The sequence below is a fragment of the Cebidichthys violaceus genome, unplaced genomic scaffold (genome assembly GCF_023349555.1).
Source record: "Cebidichthys violaceus isolate CVI_PGR_0920_01 unplaced genomic scaffold, fCebVio1.0.p SCAF_9, whole genome shotgun sequence".
Taxonomy (NCBI): domain Eukaryota; kingdom Metazoa; phylum Chordata; class Actinopteri; order Perciformes; family Stichaeidae; genus Cebidichthys; species Cebidichthys violaceus.
In genome coordinates, this window is record NW_027176975.1 from 3311735 (window position 1) to 3338751 (window position 27017).

General features: G+C 43.5%; 1 protein-coding gene across 4 annotated transcripts; it reads right to left on the minus strand.

The window, feature by feature from the left end:
* kcnip3b (Kv channel interacting protein 3b, calsenilin) lies at window positions 1–26407 on the minus strand. 4 transcript variants are annotated; one of them, XM_068703273.1, is made up of 7 exons: window positions 26259–26407; window positions 4509–4633; window positions 4333–4402; window positions 3633–3811; window positions 3447–3551; window positions 2873–2935; window positions 1–1148 (listed from the first exon to the last, which is right to left on the minus strand). In XM_068703273.1, exons 1-7 carry the CDS (start codon window positions 26311–26313, stop codon window positions 1101–1103), a joined length of 645 nt encoding a protein of 214 aa, XP_068559374.1. In that variant the 5' UTR covers window positions 26314–26407; the 3' UTR covers window positions 1–1100. The 4 variants fall into 4 exon arrangements, with proteins under 4 accessions (XP_068559374.1, XP_068559376.1, XP_068559375.1 ...); XM_068703275.1 differs by lacking the exon at window positions 26259–26407 and adding an exon at window positions 12147–12288; XM_068703274.1 differs by lacking the exon at window positions 26259–26407 and adding an exon at window positions 7070–10596.
* Between the last annotated feature and the right edge of the window lie 610 nt (window positions 26408–27017).

The window sequence follows — 27017 nt, forward strand, 5'->3', positions numbered from 1 at the left end:
AGCTGTCGACAGCATCTTTAATTAAACCGACATCACAAAGGTCCTACTGTACTGTACATAATACTGTGGCACTTAAGAGTCAGCATGCTCGTACAGGTACTGAGAGGAACCCAGATAAAGCCTTAATTCAGCAGAGGAACACACCTTTTCTTTTTTTAAAAGTCCTCGTTTTCTTCACAGTACCGTACGGACTCACCTTTCCAATCTGAACGAAATACGATTAAAAAAAAAGGGGGGAAATATTTGAATAATCTGTGAAGAACTTGCTACTAAACATGATGTTGAACAGAGACTTCTAAAACAAAAATTCACTTCTGGTCCCATTCCATCACCCAGTGCAGCACAGATGAGACAAGTACAAGGTAGGACGTACAACTATTAACTATACATATATACATACACACCAGCGGTGTATCAGGTGCAGGTATCTACAGTGCCTTTACTTCAGGCGCATATAATACATAGTCATAAAACTGTAGTGCAAGCTAATTCCACATCACATATTTGATGACAAACATGCTTTAAGTTCATTTCTCTTTTTTTTTTCTCCCATTTTTTTCCTCTTAGTTCACTTCATCCGGTGCTCTAAAAACTCTTGAGGAAACAGCAGGTCTGTGTGTGTGTGTGTGTGTGTGTGTGTGTGTGTGTGTGTGTGTGTGTGTGTGTGTGTGTGGGAGACAAAGAGACTTGGTGTATTAGTGTTAAAGCTAATATCCGCGTGTGCTCTGAACAGAGGATCATCCTAAGCTTCTTCATTCCTCGTTGGTTGTCGTTGATTCTTTTTTGTGCGACACAAGAAAGCTCTTCTGTTTCTTCATTCGAGGACACAAAATTGAACCACACCGGACAGACGGGGGATCTTTTCTTTCACCCAGGAAGCTCTTCCCTTCTTTCTCTCTGTGGCGGTCCCTTTTTTAAGTCCGGAAAGCAGTTGCAAGATACAGCTAAAAGGAGCGCAGCGAGAAATAGGAAAACAAAACAAAAACGTCTACTTCCTGTGTCTTTACAGTTGCCTACGTTATTCTTCAGGATGAGTTTGAGGTGTGGGTGAGGTGTGGGTGAGCTGTGCTTGTGTGTGAGTTGTGAAAGTCGGGGCTTCCTTATATCACATTTTCAAACAGCTGCATGGAGTTCATGATGTTCTCGTCCTGGAAAAAACAAGAAGAAAAACATCTGTCACCATGAATCTGAAGTCAACAAAAGTTCTGGTTGATTTGTTTTATTATTTTAATACTTAACGCAACAATCAACTCAATATTTGTCTATTGTGTCTAGTTGTCCAAAAACTACCAGCTTTTTCCGGCTGCTGGTAGTTTGTAGTGTATTGTTTTTGTATTGTATAGCTAAATTCTTTTTATTTTTTTCATTCCTTTGGTTCTTATTGATTGAGGCATGTTAGAACAGCTGCAACGTTGCAGCACATTTATGGCCCAATATTTGAGTTTGGGGGTCGATCAAAGACGCGGGTAGATCATCTCACCAGGGTTTTCATCACCGCCAATGTTTCCAACACGTGTCGAGACTTATGCCCTCGCTTACCCAATTAACATTTTACAGCTTTTGGAGCTGTGGAAGCATGTTTCTGTGATTCAGTTGCAGTCTGGGGAGAAGTGGACCTTCAGTGGACTTTTGACTGACAGCAGGAACAAACAGTAGCGGTGAACTCACAGCGAGGTCGATTGACTTATCTGATCTCAAAGAAGCAAATAAAAGCTACATCATGTGTTCCGAACCGAAAATGTAATTTGGATATAGTGAAATAATTTTTTTTTGGGCTTTTGTGCTGTTCCTCCTTTTCTTACTCTTTTTGGTTCCTAGCAAAACCTTTATTAAGCTTGCACCTGGAACCCTTTCAGAGGGTTCTACCTATAACCCAACATAAAGGGTTATACATAGAACCATCCTCCCAGAACCTACTTTGAGAGATTCTACAGAGAACCCCTCTGTGGTGTATTGATTCCACCCAGAACCCTCTTTGGAGGATCTATCCTTTTGAGGGTGCTAACAAGAACCCACCCAGGGGGTTCTGCCGAGAAGCCTTTTTATATCCCACGGTTTTCCTCTAGAACCCACCCAGGGCCGGGGCTGATGTGGTGAACCGCAACCCACGAATTGATTGTTGACAATCACAGTTTTTAAAGGTGTGGCGGCTCCATTGAGAGCATTTGTTTTTAACACACGCTTTCAACAATTCTCTCTTTCTTCTAGAAAGGGTTCTATGGTTGCTTAATAGAACCCATAGTCTTACAAATAACCCTTGAAAAACCCTTGCTTTAAAAGAGGGTTCTTCAGAAGCAGACGGTTCTGGGTAGAACTTTAGCCCTTCAGGAAGAACCCTTTTGGAACCCTTATTTCTCAGACTGCATGATTCAGTCTGAGGTCTGGGAAAGTTAGGTATTTCTTCAAAACATGAGTCGTGCTTTCCCGTCTGTGCAAATGTGGATAAGTGGAGAGCAGGGCCGTCCTTCAATCAGAGGGTCGGCGGTTCGATCCCCGGCTCCTGCTCCGCTAGTCTCATGTCAATGTGTCCTTGAGCAAGACACTTAACCCCAAATTGCTCCCGTAGCTGCGTCTACGGTGTGTAGATAGATACTGAATCGTAAGTTGCTTTGGATCAAAGTGTCTGCTAAATGACCGTAATGTGATGTGGATAACCTCAGCAATAATACATCATGTAAAACAATAACAGAAAGAGAAGCAGAGAAGGTTTGTTCTTTGTCCCCTTTCATGTCCACCCACGTCTGAATGGCAATAAAATCTCATTAACCTGATCCTGAACCCTGAGCTGTAGTACAGTATTTGTGTTAATGAGTAACTTTCATTTAGTTTTTGATGTCTGTCTGTTTGTGTGGGGACAGGGTGAAAAAGTCACCTTCTGACAGGTCTCAATGAACTCTTCAATGGTCACTACACCATCTCGGTTTTTATCCATTTTCTGTTGGAAAAAGAAACAGAGAGAAAAAGAAACAGAGAGAAGGGAAACATTAGAGGTAATTTACAAAATCTTACTAAAAGTACAAAAGTATTAGTATAAAAATATAGTTAAAGTGCCAAAAGTAAAAGTAGTCATTATGCAGAATGGCCTATTTCAGAATAATGTATATCATATTATTGGATTATAATTATTGATGAACTAATGTGTACATCGCTGGTAAAGGTGGGGCTAATTTAACCTACTGCTTAATCCATAATAATCCATCATAATGTATATGTTGATTTATATTTTGTATTAATAATGTAAAATCTTCTAAGTAACTTGTAAATTAAGTTGTCAAATAAATACAAAAATTACAATATTTGCCGCCAAAATGTAGTGGAGCATAAAGTATCATAAAATGGGAACAAGCACCTCAGAACTGTACTTAAGTACAGCACTTGAGTAAATGTACTCGGTTACATTCCACCACAGTGTGCTTGTGTGTTTTGAATTTGTGCGCATTCAGAACCTGGAAGAACTTGTCCACGTGTTCAGAGGGCGCTTCGTCTCGCACACAGGGGTAGGTGTACCTGCCCATCATGTCGTAGATTGACTTCATGATCGCCAGCATCTCCTGAAGAGAGGAGGACGGAGACGAGTTACAGCAACTGTCCATCTACAACGCTCTACGCTCTACGCTCACTTAGTCACACACCTCTTTGGTGATGCAGCCGTCCTTATTGATGTCGTAGAGGTTGAAGGCCCAGTTGAGCTTCTCAGTGACCGACCCTCTGAGCAACACCGACAGGCCGATGACAAAGTCCTCGAAGCGGATTGAACCGTTTCTGTCGATGTCGAATGCGTTGAACAGGAAGTGAGCGTACGTGGTTGCATCTGCGCACAGAAGGAGTCGAGGCGATAGGTTTAGTGTTCTGTATCTGCCGCTACAGCCTTTTACAATGCATTTGTTTCCTTATTTCAGTCTCTAAATGAGTCGTTTTATTTCCTCAAAACGGGAAAAAAAAAAACACCAGTGCAGTGACTATATTCCAGCTTGTACTTCTCAAACAATAGTATAATCTTCATACATCAAAATGAAAGGAGGCATGCTACACTACTTTTACTTCTGATACTTTTGAGTCATTTTTTACTGAGAGAATGAAATATTTTCACCTATAACAGAGTATTTTTATATTGATGTATTTATTACCTTCTATCTGTATACATCTTCCATGACTGGCATGGGCATTTTGGCTTATTTTGAATGTATCAATTCAAACATTTTTTAAATCTCGCCAAAAAAACAATGAAATCAAACTGGGGACACGGAAAAATCAAAGATAATATTTCAGATAATTTCCGTGCGGTCCCTAACAAGGAAGAGCAAGAGAGGAGAGATTGTTTTAATGTCTAACCTCCTTGGGGAAAGAACTGAGAATAGATGGTCTTGAATGTCTCCTCATCAACCATCCCACTGGGACACTCCTGCTCAAGAGGAGAAGGGAAAAAGAAGAAACATAGAGTATAATTCAAGTCTATATAAAGCATAGCGACGTAATGCAACGAAGGCCGTCTTTGCGGCTGGACGTACATTCTTAAAGCCTCGATAGAGGGACTGCAGCTCCTTCCTGGTGAACTTGGTCTGAGCCTGCAGCTGGTCCAGACCCTCCGGCTGGTGACGCACCGTCGACAGCTCCAGGTCACTGTCGCTGCTGTCTGTGGGAGAGAGAGAGAGACAGACAGGACAGGGAATGGGGAGACAGACAGGAAGAGATGCAGAGGGAGAGGAAGACGAAGAGGAAAAAGAGGGAGGTCGGGGCAGACATTGAGTGTGTGGATGCAGGTTGACATTTGGGGAATGGGTGGGGGGGTCACACATTCAACAGGGAGGCATTTGTTGTAGAGCAGGTGGGGAAAACGTGCGAGTTTAAGAGAGAGCTTTAGCAAAAAACAACTGTAGAGGAGTGAAATGCAGGCAAAAAAAAGAAGGGGAGGTACTTTCTTTGCAGCTGAAATGTCACCAAACAAGTATCGTTTTACTCTGTTAATTTAATTTAAACAAATTTAAAAAAGACACTGCAGAAAATCTGAATTTGAGAAATTCAATCAAAGAGTAAATCACATTATTACTAAGACTGCACGACTGGGAAATGTAAAAAAAATACAAAAAAAAGGAAGGGAGGGAAGTTGGGTTGGGTATATACCGTTACTATACTCACCATCTTTAGACAGAGAGAACAGAGGAGGAGGAGGAGGAAGGAGGAAGGAGGGGGTGTTGACATCAAGATGGAGTGAAAGAGAGTAAACGGAGAACGAGAGGGCGATGAAAGGAAGAGGAAGAAAGAAACAAAAAGAAAGAAAACAAGTCAGATCAGACGCTGAGCGGTCCAGAGGAAAAGAGACTCGCGTTACGTTCTGATAAAACATCCAGCAGAGCAGTGAGATATGATATTTCTGTGAAACCCTTGTGTAATATCACATTGTTCATTAAAAAAGAATAAGACAGCGACAGCAGGAGGCGACCTCTGACCTGCTCCACCAAATGAATGCTCCACGTGATATAAAATGTGTGAAACAAAAAAGTAGGTCTTCTATGTTGCTTTATTCCAAACAAATAGTATTTTGATATCAAATGCAATATGTGATGACTTAACAGTGGTTTGCCTTGGAGCATTAAAGTTCATTATTGACCTTGAAAACTGCAAGTTTGGCATAAAAATCTTATCTCAACTCAAGGTTGACCTCCCAACCATATCTGCTGGTAATTACGAGTTTTACAACTCGTAAATACCATCTGTGTCAACTTCCAAGTTGTAACGATTGACTGGGAAAAACAGATTTTTTTCCGAAAGCTCCGATATATTAGACTTAATTAAACAAATATGGACGTCTCACATCAGCCAAAGGACCACAGTTCACTGTAATTAAACCCACATGTAATGGATACGATGTTAAATTGTCAATGCACAGCGTTTATTAAGTCCTCACACAAAGCACTCGCGAGTCATTAATATGGAAATCTTTCCTATTTCTACCCTCCATTCCCATAGTTCCAAACTTCTCACTAAATCAGGCTGCACCATTAAAACGTGTTAGCTAGTAAAGACTTTAGTAACGCGTTGGTTGCTAGGATACAGCTGCAGCACTATTCAGTGAATAAGTATGTAAACAGGAAGTCACTGTGGCATCACAAGCTAGCATCACAAGCTAGCATTACTTTCAGAAAGTACAGTTTTAGAGGCGCTTAAAGATGCTACATCTTTTGTTTACGCAGGTGTTTCTTAGTTTTGTTTATGTCTACACACACAGAGAAAAATGTGTTTCCAAGTTATTACATACAGTTAAGAAGGAGAGGGAAATATGTGACTATGCTAACCCAACTGAGGTTATAGTCTACTCGTTTATTTAAAAGCATTTATCACGTTTCTGGTCAGATGTGTCAGTCGTACTCCATATCATTTCTTTTAATCTTCACTCTAAACGGCTCACATGTTAGCAAGCTAACGTTAGCTTTGTCAGCTAGCTACACAACAGTTGCTACACCAGGCAGCGACTGGGTGTAAACGTCCACTTGGTGAACTAGGCCGAGTTTGAAGAATACGAACAACCGGCTCCACGGTGCCGGAAACGCCAAACGTGTATTCATGCCCAGCTGAAAAATAGTCCCAACAAATGTACTCTTTACTCCCGTTTGACTAACATTTACTACGAAACTACAGTGCCCCAGCTTATTTTTGTAAATTACTGAAGAAAAATAAAACTGTATATTTGTGTCCATTTTGTGAAAGTTTGATGCTATTGGGGCCGAGATCAACGGACACACAGGGAAGAGACAATAAGTGGGAGGTGTATCTTTTCATGGGATTTGCTGACAACAACAAACTGCCTACATATGCCTGATTCCAGAACAACCTTTGAAAGGATCCCAGATAACCCCAAAAAAATTCTTTATTACGTGCGCTCTTTGCATTTCACTTCCTCTATTCCTCTCATCATTTACAAACTTTCCAGACTGGCATTAAAAACAGCATTCACAAATATCCTACAAGTGGATTAAAAGTAAAACAAATATAACTCCAGCCTCCTCTTCCTCCTCCTCCTCCTCCTCCTCCTCCTCATCATCATCACTGCCCCTCACCCAGGTCGTCTCACCGGTCTCAGTGATGTCGATCAGGCCCAGCAGGTGCATCAGTTTGAGGAACATGATCACCAGGCAGACGATGCCAACAGTCTGGAGTCCCTCCGTCTCCCACCTCACACTCATCTTCCCCTCTTCTTCTATCTTCCCCTCCACGGTCCTTCTCTTTCCTTTCCTCTTTTACATAGTTGGACTTGAACGAAACACCTTTTCTTCTCTTTCAATCCATCAGTCTCTTTGGGTGTCAGTCTCTCTCCGTTCTTCTTCTCTTTTCCCCTCCCGTCTCTGGAACGGTGTCACTCACTCATCCCTCCTTTTCTGCCACAAGTTACTCTGTTTAGCTCCCCCCTTCTGCCTTTCTAATTGACTGGCGTTTTCTTCCCCCACCCCTGCTCTCTGCTGCTCTAATGGATCTTTCCATGTTCTCCACAAACCAAGCGCATGCAGTCTGATGGTCCAACTCCTTTATTAAGGTCAGGTGAATCAGATTATTGCTGTAAAAAATATCACCAAAGAGAGAGAGAGAGAGAGAGAGAGAGATACAACAACAAAAAATCCCTGACAAAAATCTGGACTACAGCGTTAATCCATGGGAAATCCAATCAGATAGAGAGGACGCTCAGAAACTCTCACATCACACATGTAGGTTGTTTTGGCACAAGCAGTCAGTTATTCATAAACATTATTCCTCTAGTTGGTGACAAAAGTCTTACTTCCAAAATCCACCAGTGACTGAATGACTGATGCTCTGCAGCTTCCTCATCTCTTCCCTCCCTCCATCTCACATCTTCATTTCTGCTAATTAACCTGCGAACTCCCCGGAGGATCCTTTTCATCAAAATAACGAAATAAAAGACAGCAAAGCACTAAATATCACAGCTTTTAGGGGACACGACTAACTAAATATTGTAATATTGTGTTTTCTAAATGTGACATAGATTAGGCGGTTTGCCTGGAGCCAGAAGGTGGTGAGAAAAGGTCAACAGGTGTCCTGGATCCCATTTTCCCGGTCAGCTCAGTGATCCACTTTCTAATTGTTCCCCGCGTCTCTCCTGGGGTCCCTAACACAGATTTGATACTGTGTCACACACTCGCACTCCTGCAAGACATGCTCCCTCTAGTGGAGACCGATGAAACAACAGGAGACTGTGCAGCCACAGGACTGCAGGTGACATCATCCCAGAATGTAGAAAAGTCATTCTTCCTCTCTTTATTCACAATTGAGGTATTTTGTTTGGAGCATATGGGGTCCAATGGGACACAGAATCACCCTCTCGTTCAACATGTCAAGCGTTTTCCAAAGCTCAGTCTGTACTTAAAAAAAAGACAAGACAGAGGGACAGACTTCATCGCGTCTAGTCTCATTTATAGAGACCTGGTTTTTAGGAGAATAGTGACTTCGATTTTTCAACATGCAGACGAGGTGAAAGTCCTTTTTTCAGTTGTAGTGGAAAATATTCCTGCACCCGCTTTGCGTGAGTCTTTTACTGCTGAAATACATAATACCAAAACCCAGGTTGTCTTTTAAGTATTTGGGGGCCGATGGCCAATGTCGGTCTCAGACTTTTGGCCTCAGACTGATAGGAACAACAGTGAAAAAGCAACCAAAACAAGCGGCCCAAAGGCCTTGGCGCTGGAACATTCTCGTACGACACAGTTAGTTATTTATGTGAACAGGCAAGGGAGAATTCTTCCTCTGCACAACAGAGACACGGTGAGGTTCAACAAAGTTCAGAGCAAAAGTACGTCAAAAAATTACCATTACACAGTCCCGAGTTTTACCTGCAGGTTTCCAGTCAGGAAGTATACAGCACCGACAAACTCCACCGATAAGGCAGAGTGGACTGTGTGTGACCTGAGAGACAAACCCCAGGGCAAAAAACCCTACTAAAATCCCTTCAGCACATTGCTGAGTGAGGATTATAGTCATTGATGCATTAATGTGTGCGCCACTTGAATGTTACAGCTTGTAAAGGTGAGGTTTATTTTCATTCATTTAATAATAAATGAATGAGTCATTCGTAATTTAATAATCTGAATCTGCAAGCGTAGTACAGTAGTGTAACATAGAAATACTCAAGTAAAAGTACAAGTACATCCAAATTGCACTCAAGTACAGCTCGAGTAAATGTACTTTCCACCACTGGTTGAATGATCTACGTCCGACAAACAAGTCACAAATAAAGTTAAACAACTCGATCACGTGTCTTCACAGCATATCGATGTTGCTCATCCTGCACGAGTCAAATGTGGAGTACAAATACCAGACGTCAGGCATCAGAGGACCTCAGAATACCTCTCTGGGTCTAAGACAAGGCTAAACTCTGGCATCGGATGTCTTCCCAAAATAGGACCAAGCTGGACTGAGCCCAAAATCGACATTCCGAGCAGAGAGGACGGGACTGAAACAACAATCAAACGGGGCCGATGGGGTTTGTCAGTGCGTGCATTTTCAAAAATCAAAAAGGATCTTTTTTTGAGTGCCGACGATATCAATAATGCAACAAATAAGCACCCAGACCTGATTGGATTGCTGATTGATAAAGGACATCTACTGCGCTGCTGATGCTAAATGTAGAAAAACTGGGTCCACAGTATCAAAGATCCCCTCCAGACATAATGTATTACTCTGCTCGAACAATTATTCATATTTTGAATGGAGGAGGACTTAAAAGAGTTTCTTCTTACGGGATAGTATAGAGTACTTTTAATGCCTTTAATTCTCTTTTTTTGATTGTGTTTATCTTCTCAATGCATATTTGTGGTTCGTTTTAACTCCCTACATTATCGTATTAAAAGTTGTTTCTCTTTTAAGGTGTGTAGAAAAATGCACATTTTAAGATACTTCAAATCTTAAAGAATATCACAATCATTCTTAAACATGTAGCGACTGGCAATTCATTTGCACTATATTGATAGTCAAGTCATTTTTTTCTGGCAACTGTTGATGGTTTTGTGCTTCCTAAATGTGAGACATTGACTGTTTCTTCCTTGTCTAGCATTATAAAATGAATATATTTGGGTTTTTTGAAGAGAAAATTACTTTTTAAGGGCATTTTACTATCTTTTTAAGTAAGAAAAATAGTTTATTCACATCATTAAAGCTCTCAAATTAGCAGAAATGATTTCAGAGGACTCAGTGGAATCTCAGCCTCGAGCCTACAGGTCATTTGGCAAATATCTAACAACAAGAAACGTCACGAAATGACTGCAGAACTGAATCAGAAGTCTATTTCTAACCAAGGCCGGTCAGCAAAGAGCTCAACGTCTGGACCCTGAAAAGTATACGACCATCATCAGTTACTTCTCAGCCCGTTTTTTCCTACATGAAGACAGGTGAACATTTGGAGAAAGAAAAGATCTGCTGCCAAACGAGTTAAAATGCTGATGAGACACTGACGCTGCAGTCTCACGGGGAGGTGATGAAGTAATGAAGTGGCCTGGAACAGGACCGAAGACACACGACGAGAGCTTGGGAGGCTGCTGAGGGATGGCCGGTGTCCTTCAGGGTCCTGGAGGAGTACTCCAGGCTCCATATTTAGGCGGCCTCAGAGAAAGCCTGTTCGATACTGCATGTATAATTGATGTGAAGTAATGCTAAACCGGGGTGTAGGCCCTGCCACAGTGGGAGGAGGAGGAGGAGGAGGAGGAGGAAGGGGTGGGGGGGTTGTTTTGGGTGGGTTTAAGATTGGAGCGATTGAGAGGAGTGATAAATTATGAAAGGACATTACTGGTGTTTTTTTGTTTTTTTGTTGTATTTATTACTTATGATGCAGAGCCATATGAGAAGCACTAATGTGCCGACCGGAGCCTTCCTGTAATTGTCTTGGCTCTCTGACTCCGGGGCACTCTGACTGGCTGGCGGTCAGCCCAAAAAACTCTAATCAAAGGGAACTGCATCGCTCAGAGAGCAGCTTCTCATGTCTCCTAGGCTGTCCCAGATGTACACCGTCTACCGGCCCATCAAGGGTTTATGGTATATCTCTTAGTGGGCAAAAAAAAAATAACCCATTATCCCACACTGATGCCATAGATTTGAAGATACTTTCAAATATGAGAAAAAAAATGCTAACGTGACTGTAGCAAAATGTTTTTTTACATAATAGAGAGCAGGGAGAGATGACGTGTGACGACATTGAGATTACGCGATCGGCTTCATGTATTTCACATTTATTTTCAAATGTTGTCCCTTTGGCAAGATGTTAAAGTAGCCATTAAAAGATTCAGACTAGGACGCCCCATCTCTCTGTTATTTATTAGTTTTATTGTGTCTGTATTTTATGACTCGCTTTCGTCTGTTAGACTGAAGCACTTTGTGGCGTACGACAGCGTAATATAAATACAGTTGGCTTTACTTTACTATAAATATAGGAAATAAAATGAACGAACTATCAGCAAAATATGCCCAAGTATATCAGTAGAGCAGAATGTTAGATTAATCAATTATGTATTCTATTGGTTTATTATCATCACTGATGCATTAACGAGTAGGCAAGATATTAGGGGTCTTAGTAGGCTGCTGGGTAGTTCAAGTCATTCGTATACACGGAAAACCTGTGTGGTCAGTCAGGGATGCAGTTTATTTAAAGTCAGCAAAAGTATATTCATACCATCATTATGTATTATACACCAGCTAAGCTTAAAGAAAAGGTGACAAGTAGATCATTACTGTTAGAAGCAGGAGGAAGTAGAGGAAGGAACACTTTATCTTTCAGTTCATCACCAAATTTGGAAATAAAGCAACGATATGTTTGTTTGTTTTTTACCAAATGTTCCAACAAGACGTACGTCACTCGAGTTTAAAGGTTGTCACTTTCTCTATTTAGCGTGTATAAGCAGTAAGCGTTTATTATTATAAGCGTTTATTATTGTACTTGACTATAACTCATCCTGTGGAGGCTGGTGTATAAAAAGATACGGAATGACAACGTAGTAAACTCAGTCGTCATTATATAAAATGTGTCTTCATTGACTTATTAATTATTACTGGTAATTACTTACCTACATTATAGTGTGTTTACTGGTATGCAGTAAATGTTGAATAGGGGTGAGTCATCAGAGCCAGTAGAGGGGCCTCAAGTGGGCCCTTACCTTCAAATGAGGACATGGGCTCCAGGATGCCGAACTGCTTGAGAACCGCCATGAACAGGATGATGACCACGGCGATGGCAAACAGCTCCATGCCCTGGATCCCCATGACTTCAGGACAGGGGGAGCCCACTCAGGGCCAAGCCTGCACGAGAAGGCCTGGCCCCGCGGAGAGACGATGGGGGGGAGGAGCCTGGGCCTGGGACAAGTAACGCCTGGGCCGACTGCAAGTGTTTTCAACCGAGGTGAGCCAAGAAGTGACAGGAATCAAGTCTGGTTAGTGGTTGACGGCATGGGTTTGTTTCCAGGCCCCAGAGGCAGCATGAGAACCAGGCTGGGGGGGGGGGGGGGGGGTTGCTCTAATGGCTGCTCTAATGTCAACACCGATGCTGAAGTGGAAAATATGTGGAAGCCGACATATATGGAAAACCTCCCTCTCTAGACCCATGAGGGAAAACGGGGGTTGTGTCACGAGCCATTTGTTACGGTGCATTAAAGGAGACGTTTAGAGTCACTTTGCAGACTTTCCTCCTGCATGCGCCGTCAGGAGCTCAGACCGGCCGGTCGCTGCTGCTCATCCTCTTAATCCAAACAGCAATCACCAGTCCTCACGTCATAGCTTACACCCATGATTCACATCTTGGGTTTTTTTAAATGAAAATGTCTTGTGGAGAAAGCAGAGAGTTTGGCGTCCATTTACACGATTCTATAGGGAAAAGTCTTCTCATCGTCCATGCCATAAAACGGCAAATCAGCATTAGCAATTATAAGTAAATCACCCCATTGTCTCAATTATCTGCAAGCTGAGGATAATGTGACTTTCTAGTCTTAGCGGCACCAAAAAAATTAGACTTCCATGCAAAGTGAAAAGTGGGTTAGAACGACGCTACACTGCCCAAATAATAATACAAAAAAACATAATTATTGCATAATTACTTATGCAGACAAATAATCACTTCCTCTGTCAGTAATCCTTTGGTCCAGCTAAACTGCACATAGTTCAATTTCGGTTCGGCGTTGCTGTCCCGTCTGATCGAGTCCACTTCACTGTTTGTCCAAATCCAGGTCCAGATATGGAAGAGTATGGCCCTGGAGAGGAGCCACTTAGAGCAGCAGCAGCAGCGGCGTCCAGCAAGGGAAGTCCTGACGAACTGAGGAGGGCTGTGGGTAACGAAACCTCCTCCCCCAGAGTCTACCTCCTCCGGACATACTCCTCCATCACTCCCGTCTCCTCTGCAGCTTCCTAAACTTATCTGTTGCTGCCTCTAGTCGCAACTTTCCTCCCTCGCCTCAGTTAGTCAGCGCTCACTCTGGCTGGGGTTTAAAACTGAAGTGCCCCGTCCACCCTCAGCCCTCCACCCATCCTGTCCTTTCTTGTGGTCTCTCCTTTCTCTCCTCCTTTTTCCTCTGTCTGTCCATCTGATTCGCCTTTGCGCCCCAGCAGAGCGTGCCTCCTCCTCCTCCTCCTCCTCCTCCTCCTCCTCCCCCTCCATCCCGTGTGTCATTCCATAACTTTGGCCAACCGCAGACTTTCTCCCCTCCTCTGCTCGACTCTGTCTTTCCTGCTCCAAAGTGTCCCTCCTTCCTCCACCACATCCACCTCTTCAGGGGCGAGTAAAGTGGCGTTTGAATGGGGGGGGGGGGCAGACTGACGCACAGCTTTAAAGGCTGGTCAGACTGTTAAGACTCGCATTTAAAACCCTGGTACTTAGCAACAAGTAACTGGGATGAAATGAATGTCAAAACGTTAAATATAATATATAATAATATCATATAGTATCTTCTTAATCAGAAAGAGACAGTTTTGCATCTCTTTGTTGTCATTTTGCGCTTTTTTGTGGAACTTTGCATCATTTTGCATCATTTTGCGTCATTTTGCGTCATTTTGGGTCATTTTTCGTGTCCCTTTAGTTAGTTTGCTTCTCGTTTTGCATCTCGTCTTGTTTCTAATTTGCATCTTTGTGGTTGTTTTGCGTTTCTTTGTAGTCATTTGCCTCTTCATACAGATATTCTGGTCTGCGGCCTGCTTCGCACTCATCTCTCTAACTATATATATAGTGTGGGCGGAGCTTCAGGGCTTTGCCAACTGATTTGAGCGTGTCATCCACAGAGGGCCTCCGCCCCAAATGGGCACCGCACTTCCCACATCTCAAACTCCTCCTCGACCATCTCATTTTTTATCTGCAAAGAACCCTGAATATCAGAAATGTGTCATTATATTATTATCGTCTCAAAAATCGTAGTGATTCCTGGAATATGTGCAACAGTTTGTCACCGATAACTTCTAGTATGTGAACATGTGCTTGTGTGTTCAGCAGGTCAGAAGAGGATAAGTGACTCTGCACTTGCTAATGCATCAAGATAAGTTGGGGAATGGAGGTGTGTGTGTGTGTGTGTGTGTGTGTGTGTGTGTGTGTGTAAATGCATTGACTTGGTTGGAGATAGGAGACACAGATGGAAGGCCCAGAGTGAGAGAGATCGATATCTTTGTGGCGAGGCGGCGGTGGTGGTGGAGCTTCCCCTCTCTTCTTTCTCTGCTTCATACACTTTACATCCACCAGAATAATGTAAATCAACCACCAATAATAAAATCATGAGAATCTATTTTCAGTCTCCACGGTAACTATTCTTTAATAAGTCTGCGGCGCCTATCTCTACGGCGGACGAAGGTCAAATTTACATTTCAGAGATCACAGGAGAGTTTTGGGTCCGTTTATGTGCATTTAAGTTTGCTCTCTTGTACGTCGACGCTATGTAGTGAGTTTATGGGGTCTACTGTGTGTGTGTGTGTGTGTGTGTGTGTGTGTGTGTGTGTGTGTGTGTGTGTGTGTGTGCGTGATCATCCCTGCAGGCCATTAGGACACTAAGGGGTTTTTAAAAGGTATAGGCTTGGCGCTGCCTGCTGACACAACAGTCAGTAAAAGAGGGAGGGAGGATCCAGACGGTTTCAGACACATCAGCAACATCGCCTCAGTCTTCACCACAGTCGGAGGGAGAGAGAGACGCAAGAAGCGACACTTAAACGAGTGTAGAGGCATCCGTAAAGAAAGAAGCGACTCCTCCTCGCTGTCATATTCTCACAATGATGCAATTCTCTCATATATTGATTCACATTGATGATTCAACCTGCAGCCAAAAACTTGACATTTGTATTATTATTTATTAAGTCTTTTGATCTAAGTAAAATTCTACCTCAGAGACTGCATCTATGAGACGACTCTCGATAGATTAAAAGGTTTGGGAGATCTATTTATCCATTTATTGTCTATGTTCTTGTGAGGAATTTTAAGTTTTAAAGCATTCCTAGTGCTGGATATTATGTGTCACAGTGTGTTTACTTGGGAAGTGTTAAACCAAGGAGTGTGGTCATTGAATGTATATTGAGTGTCTGTGTTGGGGGTTTGAGGAATGCCAGGAGGTGTAAATCTGCGGGGGAGGAGGGTAGTTCACAGAGGTGTCTGCCCAGGACAATGGGTCAGGATCCAAGGAGGAGCCCATTGGACTTCAGCCAATCGTGGAACTGATCGATAGGTTGAGGAATGTAACTCTGGGGGGGCAAAGGAGCTGTTTGTCCCCTGAGAGAATCAGACTTCCTTCGTACCATGGGGCAGATACATCAATCTGTCCTGTGGTATGAACGGGGTCAAATTTGGTTTGTGATTGTTTTGGCTTCTGTTAACAATATTAAATACTTTTGATTTTGACCTGGACCTGCTGACTCCTGCCCTGCTTGCTGATGGAACAAAGAGTGCAAGGGGGGGGGGGGGGGGGGGGGGGCTGCTGCTTCTTCTCCTCAGTGGCCTTCTTCTCCACTATGGCCTTCTTCCTCTCTGTTTGAGAAATTTCTGAACATTACATTCTACTCCATGGTTTGTAATATAGCGCTACTCCTGCTTCTATTTAGAGTTACTTAGCAGCAGCACAACAATCTTTTTCCCGTAAAATCCATAAACGCTTCGATGCTAAAAAAAAATGCTAAAAGTAAAATAACTTACTTATCTGTTTTGTATCTACAATCTCACATCTGAAACGTAACTGGCAACGCATCTTTTAAATAAATAAAGTGTAAAAAGTATGACATATGAAATGTAGTAGAGTAAAGCCATATTTTAATAAGTAAATGCAAAGCTATGGTGTACTACTCCATCTTCTAGAATACATGAACGACAGAGGGAACAGGGATTCCCATCATCATCATCAGAATTATGAAGAATTACAACCCACAGAAACTATGTTCTACCACAGAGGAGAGGATTTTATAGACCTGAACACACTGCTCGACCACAAAGTGATTTCTGGGACATATAGTACAAACACGCCACAAAATTGCTCACTTATCCAAACGCCATGGAAAAAAACAAGACTCCTGTGGATTCACCGCTCTGACAAAGAGGAAGTGAGAGTGAAAACAAATGAGAGACAAAAATGGGCAGAGAGATGGAGGGGGAATGAGTAGAGAGAAGAAACCGGTCGAGTGCCTACCTGAGCGATGGTACCTGGCTGCGCTGTGGCCGCAGTGAGAGAGGCAGCTCGGCCGAGAGAGTCGCCTCCTGGCCTCCACGGAGAGAGCGGCCAACACGGCTCCCATTACGCAGCTGAACTACGACGTACGGCCAACAGGCTGCAACTGAAATACTTTGAATACCGCCGGAGTTCCCTGGATTGGACCAAAGTCTAACAAGACAAGATCCAGACTTTAAAAAAGAGACTTTAATAGGCGCGGACGCTCAGTTGTGGAGATCAACGCTAACCGAACGCTTTAAACCCTGACTCTCAGGATCTCAGGCGCAAAGCTTGAAGGTCTGACTCTGGTGTGCCCCCAAAAAAGGCGGAAGCCTGTGGAAAAGGTGACAGGTGGGAGAGTTTTTCAGTGTGTAGGTGTGTGTGTGTGTGTGTGTGTGTGTGTGTGTGTGTGTGTGTGCACGTGCCTTTGTCAGAGGCCACATTTGAAAATCTGTTTGAGTTCGTGACACCACATCACACGGGGAGAAGAGAGAGATGAAAAAGAGGACGGGATCAAACATCACAGCAGAGCGGCTGACCTTTCACATCACACACCTCCACGGTTCTCTTTTTATTAGTATTAAGTCTGTCTGTCTCCCTTCCTCTCGTCTGCTCCTGCTCCACAGAGAAGCATGACTATATAACTCCAACACACTGACTCACTCATTAATAGATTCCATTCATCTATTAATGGAATCTTGTGAGTTTTCAGTTTAACAAAGAAAGGAAGTTTACTCCGGGACAAGACAAAGGTCCGGCACATAAAACCATGAGCCGTTTTGAAACTAACAAACAACCAAAACAAGATATTGCATGTTTCGTTAGCTTCTGACAGAGCGACGCTAGCTGTTTCCCCCTGTTTCCAGTCTTTGTGCTAAGCTAAGCTAAGCTAACCATAGTCCTATATTTGGTGAACAGATACAAGAGTGATATCAATCTTCTCAGCTAGCTTTGGGAAATAAAAACAAAACGTCTAACTGTTTCTTTAAGAAGCAGCTGATTTAAAAAGCTAATAAAACCTTGGGAAAGACCAAATACACAGTAGCTAGAATTCAATGAATACAAAATAAACAATGATTTCAGGCCATGTTCATAACATATTGTTCAAGAAGAAGAAGAACCAGTTTGCTTAAAACTCATAAAAAACATCACAACCAAAAACTTTCCTTCTCCTTGGTTCTTCTCTCACATCTGTTTGGTAAATATGACGCTAGCTGGTTAGCTTAGCTTAGCTCAAAGTCTGGAAACACTTAGCCTGGCTCTGTTGAAAGGTGACTTCTACAATCTCACTTATCAACACGTCATACATCCATACAACTGACAGATTGCGTTATCTTTGGACAGAGACAGACTAGCCGTGTCCGCAGTCTTAATGCTAAGCTAAGCTATCCGGCTGAGCGCTGCGGCCTCCTTAAATGGACAGATATGAGAGCGGTATTGATTCTAATCTAACTCTTGGGAAGAAAGCGAATGTTTTCTGAAATATAGAACTACTCCTTTAAGAAACCACAGTATTGTTTATTGTGTTTTCATGTAAAATATGTCTTTCCTTTGATTGTCACCGGGTGATTCCCCCGCCGTGTTCACCGCTTGTGCGGAGACATCGTTACAGTTTATGACGGATGGAAGAGAACGGAGTCTGTCTTTATTTCCCACATATCCTGTTTGTAATTGACACTGGTGGGCGAATATTCTGTTTTTAACAAACCACAATTTGCATTTACAGTAAATCCTGAAGTTATGATGGAGTGTTCATTCCTGGATTAGACACTTAAAGGAGACTCCAGAGGTGTGTCTGAGAGTTCCACAGTACAAAACTGCAAAACAACAAATTACATTTCTTCCTTTCTTTTTTTTTTCTAATCAAAATGTGCAACTGCAACTCTTCTGCTACATTTAATAAATCATAAATATACACCTATAGGTGCATGGAAACAACTTTAACTTTTTCCAAAAAGGACAATTGGTTTGAATACATTTAGCATTCATCACATCAACACATAAAGGCAATACAGAATACATAAAAGCTCAAATGGACAAATAAAAACTTTATGTTAATTTAGTTTCTATATCCCATTCATTACATTTTTTAGATTTAATGGCTCTTAGAAACCTTTAAATACTTTTTCTTTCAAACTGAATGATTTACAATATTCGCTTTTCTGTATTTTCGCCTTCGTATCTAAATGTTTGATTAACAGAAACGGTTGCTGATTATAGTGATTATTACCAGTGTCAGGTGTTAATTGGTGTAAATTATTGATAGGATTTATTTTAGTTTTAGGTTGTTTAGTTCATGTAGCTGCATGAAACGCCGCAAAACAAATCTGTATTATTTTAATTGCTGTGTTTTTAAAATGTCAAATATTTAGTAAAAAAAACACCAGAACATATTCAGTTTATTACCATAAAACACAGAGAAATTAAGAAATATTCATATTTGAGAAGCTGGAATGAGCAAATGTATCAAACGATTACTGATGCGGATTAATTCTCCGTTCATCAGATATTCCATTAACTGTTTCATCTCTCGTGCATACCGTCAAGAAAACCAACGGCAAAACCACTGAATATCTTTCCATCGTACTGACACACACACACACACACACACACACACACGCTTAACTCACACACAATACCAATAATCTCAACAACCCACATCAATAATACAATAGACAAAAAAAAAATGTAATTGTAAAAACTTCTGAAAACTGCACTGGACTCTGGACACTTGTTAACGTCATTTTTCACAATTTACTGGTTGGTTGTAATATCCCCTCTGTCCACCAGAGGACACCACACAGCAGAGCAGAACGGCAGCTCACATGCGTTCAGCGACACAATCAGAGATGGGAAAAAAAAAAGAAAAAGGAAATGAAACATGAGAGAATGGATTCAGACTATTACCAGATGGTGTGAGAGCTCGCTAAGCTGCTGTGTGGTTTGTCACATCATCAGTTTCTGCGTTTCAACAACCAATACGTGGATAAAACAAGTAGCCGCAAAGAACCATGACTGCAGCGTGTGCTTATCTATGCACATGTAATAATGCACACAAGTGTAAATCCCCCCCCCCCCCCAAAAAAAAAAAAACGAGGATCACAGGACTTCAGGACTACAGGGCCGTTGCCCTGACCTCTGTGGTCCTGTCCCACCTCAAAACCCTAACCGACCCACTCCTGGACCTGCAGTTCGCCTACAGAGCCAACAGGTCTGTCGATGATGCAGTCAACATGGCCCTCCACTTCAACCCTCCAGCATCTGGACTCATCAGGAACCTACGCCATGATCCTGTTTGTGGACTTCAGCTCATCGATATTATCATCCCGTCTCTGCTGCGGGACGAGCTCTCCCAGCTGCAGGGTGCCCGACTCCACCTGCAAGTGGATCACAGACTTCCTGTTTGACAGGAAGCAGCACGTGAAGATGGGGAAAAACACGTCTCTGACTCTCGGATCATCAGCATCTTTCTTTCTCTTCTCCCTGTACACCAACAGCTGCACCTCCAGTCGCCAGTCCGTCAAGCTCCTGAAGTTTCGCGGATGACACCACCCTCATTGGACTCATCTCTGGTTGGGGATGAGTCCGCCTACAGGTGGGAGATCGACCATCTGGTGACCTGGTACGGACGACACCACTTGGAGCTCAACGCTCTAGAGACAGTGGAGATGGTCGATCACCCCCCCCCCCCCCCCCCCCAAACTCCTTGCCTGTGTAACATACTTGGCAATAAACCATTTCTGATTCTGATTCTGTTCACACCATAGACATTTGAGCAGCAGGAATGTAACATTGGTCATCAGGTGAAAAGATGGCAGCTCTTCCAGTCTTTTCCCCACTTCCTGCTATCCCTGCCCTTCAACCGCTTGATATGTTCCAATTAAAACCAAGACCCGTCGCACTTTCATATGAGATTAATCTCCTTTTCATAAAACCCCTTCAGCCCTGCAGGTTCAAAGTCAACCTCAGCTGTGTAATTAAAACACGGGCTTCTTAATCAGAGCTTATTCTTTTTTGTCTCCCCTCCCTTCCTTTGCCCTGGGTGTTGCTTTATTCCTTTCATTTCTCTTTATCCTACACTCAGACAGCTCTCTGAGCCCATACACCGAAGGCAGAATCAGGTTTAGGAAATGGCTCAGTGGAGACCCTAAACCCCTCCAAAGACTCCACCATGGAGAGAGAGAGGAGAGCGCGATGAAGAGACACAAACCGATGTCCTCTGCAGAGAACATTTATCATCGCGTCCTGTCTCTAAAGAGGACGTGTAAACTCGCCTGTCTGTACCGACTTTAGGTGATCAACAGTGAGGATGAGGAGAGAGAAGATACCAAGTGCTGATTTAGCCGGCGGTGGCCTGATGAGGCGACGTGTTCGTTGGATGGAAGGACGCAGGAGGAGGACAGAGGATAGACTTACATCTAATCAATGATGAACGGAAGGACAGACAGACTAACTCAAGGAGGACGGACTGAGGGACAGATGAGCAGAACACCAATGAAAGTACAAATCGTATTTAGGGAAAAGAAGACCAGAAGAAACCTAACAGCGCTCAGACAGAAAGAAGTAATACATCTGATTTTAAAAATAAATGAGGAAGCGCCTTTTTGAATATGAAACCAAACAATTCAAGGCACACCGTTTCCTTAAGGTACAACAACTTAAACTCTTTATAATAGAAACTAGATGATTAACACGATATCGGGGAACACGATAAACCCTTGATAGTTTGAGAGAACTTCTGTGTCTTTGGTCTAACTGCTAACAACCCATAAGACGCGTTAAACGTGAGTTCTGTACTGCATTTCACAAGCGTAACACAAAGTAACGCTCTAAAAGTGTCCTCAAACAGACATCATTCAAAGATGTAAAGCCGGGGCGTAAAGTTATACGAGCGATGGGCTCGAATAGCGTAATACGCTTCATTCAACCGTGACAAAACACTAAAGGTAAACTCAAAGTGAGCCGGAACTACCTGTGTGTGTTTGCACAGGTAGTTCCGTTAGCTGTCAGAGGAACACACACACACACACACACACACACACACACACACACACACACACACACACACCGTCACACATGAACAGTCTGCAAACTGTGTCTGTCACTGCAGAGGAGCGGCTCGGGGTCGGCCATGCACTCAGCTGTGTTATGAATGGCGGACCCTACCGATAAGGGGCCGGAGAAGAGCAGTAGAGTGAGGAGTGAGCAGGCAGTCAATGGCAGTATAGAAGTGTCAAAAAAGACACCTGTAAATGTCTAAGTGTGAGTCACCACAACCGTGAGGGGTCCTAGAGCACGCAGCCCTAACTAGCCATGCCCGATATCATGCAGTGTGCTGCAGCAGAATGAGAGACTATGGACGGACGTCAAGACTGTTTTAAAAAAAAAATGTCACAAGATTGTCACAGATTTACTTGAAATCACATAATAACAGTAAATGAACACAATTTTGTTTATTTGTTTTAAACACAGCTTCTATCAAACACAACTATTTAAACTTGAGTTTTTCGGACAAACAACAACCGGCTGCAGATTAAAGGAGCAACAATACCTTGAACTAGCGTCCCGGTGATGAAGCCAAAGAGGCAGCGCAGCAGCTTGGTGATCTCCTTTTCGCACTCTGCCTTGCATGAATTCATCCTCTACAACGAAACTGGAAAAATATGGGAGGGGGTCTAAAACTAAAAAAACTTGCAGAAGAATGAGTAGGATACTCTCCCAGAGGATGTTTCCTTGATCTGAAGTTCCCTTTTTAAAGCCCTTTTTTAAAACCGGTGCCCCAGTTTGCTTACAGGTGATGTTCACTCCCTCCTCCTCCTCCTCCTCCTCCTCCTCTTCGTCTTCGCTCCTCTTTCACTTGTTTCTTTCCTCTACCCTTGCCGCCTCAGGAGGAGGACGAGGCGAACTGAACCGCATGAGGTTGGGGTCCGTCCGGACTGTCCTTTCACATTGGCCGACTCTGACAAACCACAACACACAACGCTGACGCTCCTCCTGTTTCACCCTTCATCAGCGCCGGTCACCGGGACAAGTTCACCTCGCTTTCAGCAGAGCAGAGAGGAGAAGGCGCCGAAATATTGACAGATCAGTGAAGACGCCTAACCTCACTTCCCTCCCTCCTTTGTCTCCCCTCCATACCTAATCCCACTCACATTACACTTGTCATTCATATTGCCCCTCTTCGTCACCATTGGGCCTCATTATCTGACTCTTCTTCTTTTAAATCAGAGATTAAACTTTGTGCTGAGTGTAATTTCTTGCTATCAAATGAATGACTTCACCTCCCTGTCTGTGTGTCTGAAAGCCTCTGGGCTAGAAGGGAAATCACTCCTTAGTGCTGAAACAACGAGTCCTTGGATAATTCATTAAGTAATCTTTATTATCGTCATTTGTTTAAATAACTACTAGTTAATTGGATATCTTTGGGTTTTAAAGACGACACCTTGGGGCTCAGCTACAATAAAAATACAAAGCAGAAATAATGATTTGGTCAAAACGCACCAAATAGCATTACAAACTGTGTGAGGTTGATCTTTAATATATTTAACGCCGCAGGGACCAAACCAGCTACAGGCTGACTACAGAAGTCGGGTTGTAGTTGTAAAGCCTTGAACACCAACTGAGAGTGATAAAAGCAGCTGAGCGGAGAAGTCAAAGTAGATCAAAGTAATAGTGCTACCGTGCAAAATGCAAACCTAATGGAGCCATTATAGAGAGAGATCAGGGCTGCAGGCTTAGATCATGAGTCTACACCCCCCCCCCCCCCAACGCACCCCCATCTCCCTGAGAGACTTAAGACGATGGCCAACAGAAAGACTTCTGTTCATGTTGTCTCCTTAAGTGATGGTCTGCATGTTGTTTCACTGCCAGGCTTATAGTTTCAGTGAAGGAATTCAAAGCCCTCTCTTCTTCCTTTCTTTAAATACGACCGCAAATCGCATTACGTTCCACCTCCTGCCCTCTTCCTCCTTACTCATTATTTACATTCATTTCTCAGTGAATTTATCAGTTAATCGAAAGAAGAAGAAAAAAAAATAAATGGCCGCTTACTTGACAGTAAAAAGAATCATTAGTTAGGTCTGTTATCAGCACCGGCATCCTCTCTGCCCATTTCGCTCTCCACAAACCCTCAGCTGTAGTGCTTCCTGTCCGGCTGTCTCCACCTCTCAACCACATCACAGCTCCATCACCACCACCACCACCTGCACCCCAGCCCTGGCCGATACACATCTCCATCTCTGTGCGGCTATTTTTAGCTGCCGGCCATTACCGAGGTGAGGGCCTGCCCGCCGATAACACCGACGGTACTCTTTCCCTCGGCACCGCCGGGATGAAATAGATCCCATCACATTCCTGCTTTCCTTCCTCTCTCTGCGTTGTTTTTGACTCACTGTGCTCCTGTTTCACCCACTCAAAGAGCTCCTTCACTGATGTTGCAAACCAAAGAGGGAATAAAACCCCCTGAAAGATACTCTGAATGTGTAAAAGACTGATTCTATGTGTTGAGTGCATGTGCAGCAAAGAGCAGCCTCCTGACGCCAACACCCTGTGGTGGAATGTAACCAAGTACTGCACGTGTAATCGAGTACTGAACTACAAATCAGGAGGTGCTTTTACTGTTCTGGGGTATTTCCATGTTATTTAAAAAGAGTAAAAAGTACATTTTTGGAGTAGAAGTATAAAGCTACTTTACATATTTTACTTTGACATCCCCTTCCTGAATTTAAATTGAAGAACGAAGTGTTCTTTCATAGTTTCCTTAATAGCTTATAGCTACAGGACATATGATGCTCTTTTAGAATGTAGAATTAGCACCATAGTGAACATCTACAGCAGGAAAATGGGAATTCACGCATGAATGCAGAAGTAATATTAATTCAAACATCGTATATGTTAAAACACTGTACATGTTCCTGATAATACTGATAAACGTTTACCTCGAGTAAGGGTTTGAATGCAGGAACTTGTACACAGTACTTTCACAGCGCAGTATTAGTACGCATGAAGCTGCTGCCAAGACATTTTTTTTCTCAGCATTCTTCATGTTCAGCCCTCAACAGAACGTGACCCGAGCAGCTGGCGGCAGCATTCTCCAGATAGAAAGAAACTACCTGCAAACTTTCAAGGCTGCCTCTCGCTGCCACTAGGGGACGCCAAAGTGCAAAGTTTGTCGGTGAAGCCGTGAGGAAAAAAAATGACGGCACTTAGTGAAGTGCTACTGATGGAGCCAGGGGAGGAAGAGGAGACGAGACCTGATAAAAGTGTGTGATAAACGGGATTAGGCGATAAGCCACAAGGGCACGTCTTAGACGGCTGGATGTAGCTCTCACATTTCAGTGACCTATAGAGGGCCATTACACGGCTGCTGCCTCAGGCCTAAAGATGGGCCACAATGACACATGTCCGCCTCGGTTGGTTTAAAAGACATAAGATGCATATTGCATTTGAATACATGTGGCCTTTAAACACTCAAAACTGTCTTAAGATCCAGAAAAAATGCTTCTGTTTTCATGTTAGGAGGAGAACACAGCAGGTAGGAAGGGATGAAAGCAAGAGGTAGGAAATGAGATAAGGAGGTAGAGAGGGAAAAGAGACGGCAGGAAGGTACGGGTAAATACAGTATAGGGAAGGACACAAGGAGGTAATGAAGGGCAAGAAAGAGGGAGGAGAGCACAGAAACAAGGAGTTAGTGAAGGAAAAGAAGAGGAGCAAATGGGGAGGAATAAGTAGCGAAGGGGACAAAGGAAGGACAAGAGGATGTGAGGAAGAAATCAATGAGGTAGTAATAGACAAGAGGAGGTGGGGATGTACAGAAGGAAATAGGAACTAAGAGATCAGGGAAAAAAATATAAGGAAGAAGTAAAGAAGGGGATAAGTAGATAAGGAAAGAAAGTGGTAGGCAGGAAAGGACAAGAAGACGTAGGGAAGGAGACAAGTAGGTGGTAAAGGAAAGGAGAGGAGGCATAGATGGAAAGGAGAAGGAGCCAAATAGGTCATAAAAAGGGAAGAAGGAAAGGAAAGATGGAGCTTCTGAAACAACGCTTTGTCTAGATCTAAAACTCCAGAAGCTGTTCTGTGTCAAACGATGAGAAGAGGCTGATAAAGATTTGCCGATGACTCCGACCACCGTGGCTCGAACTACGACTTCATCCCAGCGCGTGACGACGCCGAGCGCTTTGAAGATCAAGGGGCCGCTTCAAAAACACGTCCTAACTTTACCTGCTTCATTGTGCACGATTACAGCTGAACCACTGGGTGGAGCACTGAGACTGAAGCAGCATACTGCATTAGGGAAGGTAAGAAAAAACAACCATGGGTCAGTGAAATAGAGGCTCAGAGGAGGTATTTCAGGTCTACGTAGAGAACATTAATGGGGAACTGAGGGTGTAGAGACGTTTGAGCGCGTGCAGCTGAATGACCTCTGGGTCTCTGAGGTCACCCGGCCCGGCACGATGAGTCAGCCGGGCCCACAGGGACCCGGGGAGGCCAGCAGAGGTCCATCCAGTCCATTCAGCGATCAATTCAAACCGTTAGTCACACTTGTTGTGCGTTCACCACATCGTCGGGCTCACCGACACCCCCCCCCCCCCCCCCCCCCCCCCCCCCCCTCACCTTTGTCCTGTGGCTGTGTGCTGGCGATGATCCATTTAACCAGGCAGCACTTCATCAGAGCCTTCCGAGAGAAACGCGGCTTCTGCCACTTCCCAGAATCCTTCACTCTGCCCGGCGCAGGCTCCACGCCGTTCGCATCTCCCAGCAGGCTGCCATCAACCACCTTGCCATCCGCCTGGAGGACGGGGGAGGACAGAAGGGGGAGGGAGGGAGGGAGAGAGAGAGAGAGAGAGAGAGAGAGAGAGTTCAGGTCGACATGGAAATGAAACAAACCAGGATGAGATCTTTAAATGAAACAGGAGATGGAAAATATGACGATCCTCTGATCTGGAGGTGTTTCAGGAACGCTTTGAAGAAGTTCAGCAAGTGTTCGGTTGCTCATCTTGAGAGGACTTTGTGAATGTAGTTTTTGGACAGCTTGCATCCAAATCTACTGCTCGCTATAGCTCCACTCTCTCAATGTACTTTAGTGCAACAGAAGCTCTTGTATATGACCTGACAGACGGATGCAGAGACAGACAGTGAAGTTCTGCAAGCTCTAAAGATGCACTGAACCTTGACATCAGCTTTCTAAGAAATCACTGAGGAGGGGAGGTTACGCTAAGCGCCGTCACGTCTTGAAATATCTTCCCGTCAGGTCTGACTCCAGATGAATTAAAAGTCTGTTTCCCGTCGTCGTCACATTCAGCTCCAATCAATCAACGTGACTCTTGCTATGCAGGACCGATCCCCCCTCCAGCTCATTCGCATTCACCGTTT

Excerpts from the sequence above, each read along its gene's own strand:
- kcnip3b (XM_068703272.1), bottom strand. The coding sequence starts at position 5,344 with ATGTTTTATCAGAACGTAACGCGAGTCTCTTTTCCTCTGGACCGCTCA. Across the intron at positions 4,403-4,508 it reads TCTATCGAGGCTTTAAGAAT|GAGTGTCCCAGTGGGATGGT; the intron begins GTACGTCCAGCC and ends CCTCTTGAGCAG. Across the intron at positions 3,812-4,332 it reads TCAGTTCTTTCCCCAAGGAG|ATGCAACCACGTACGCTCAC; the intron begins GTTAGACATTAA and ends TTCTGTGCGCAG.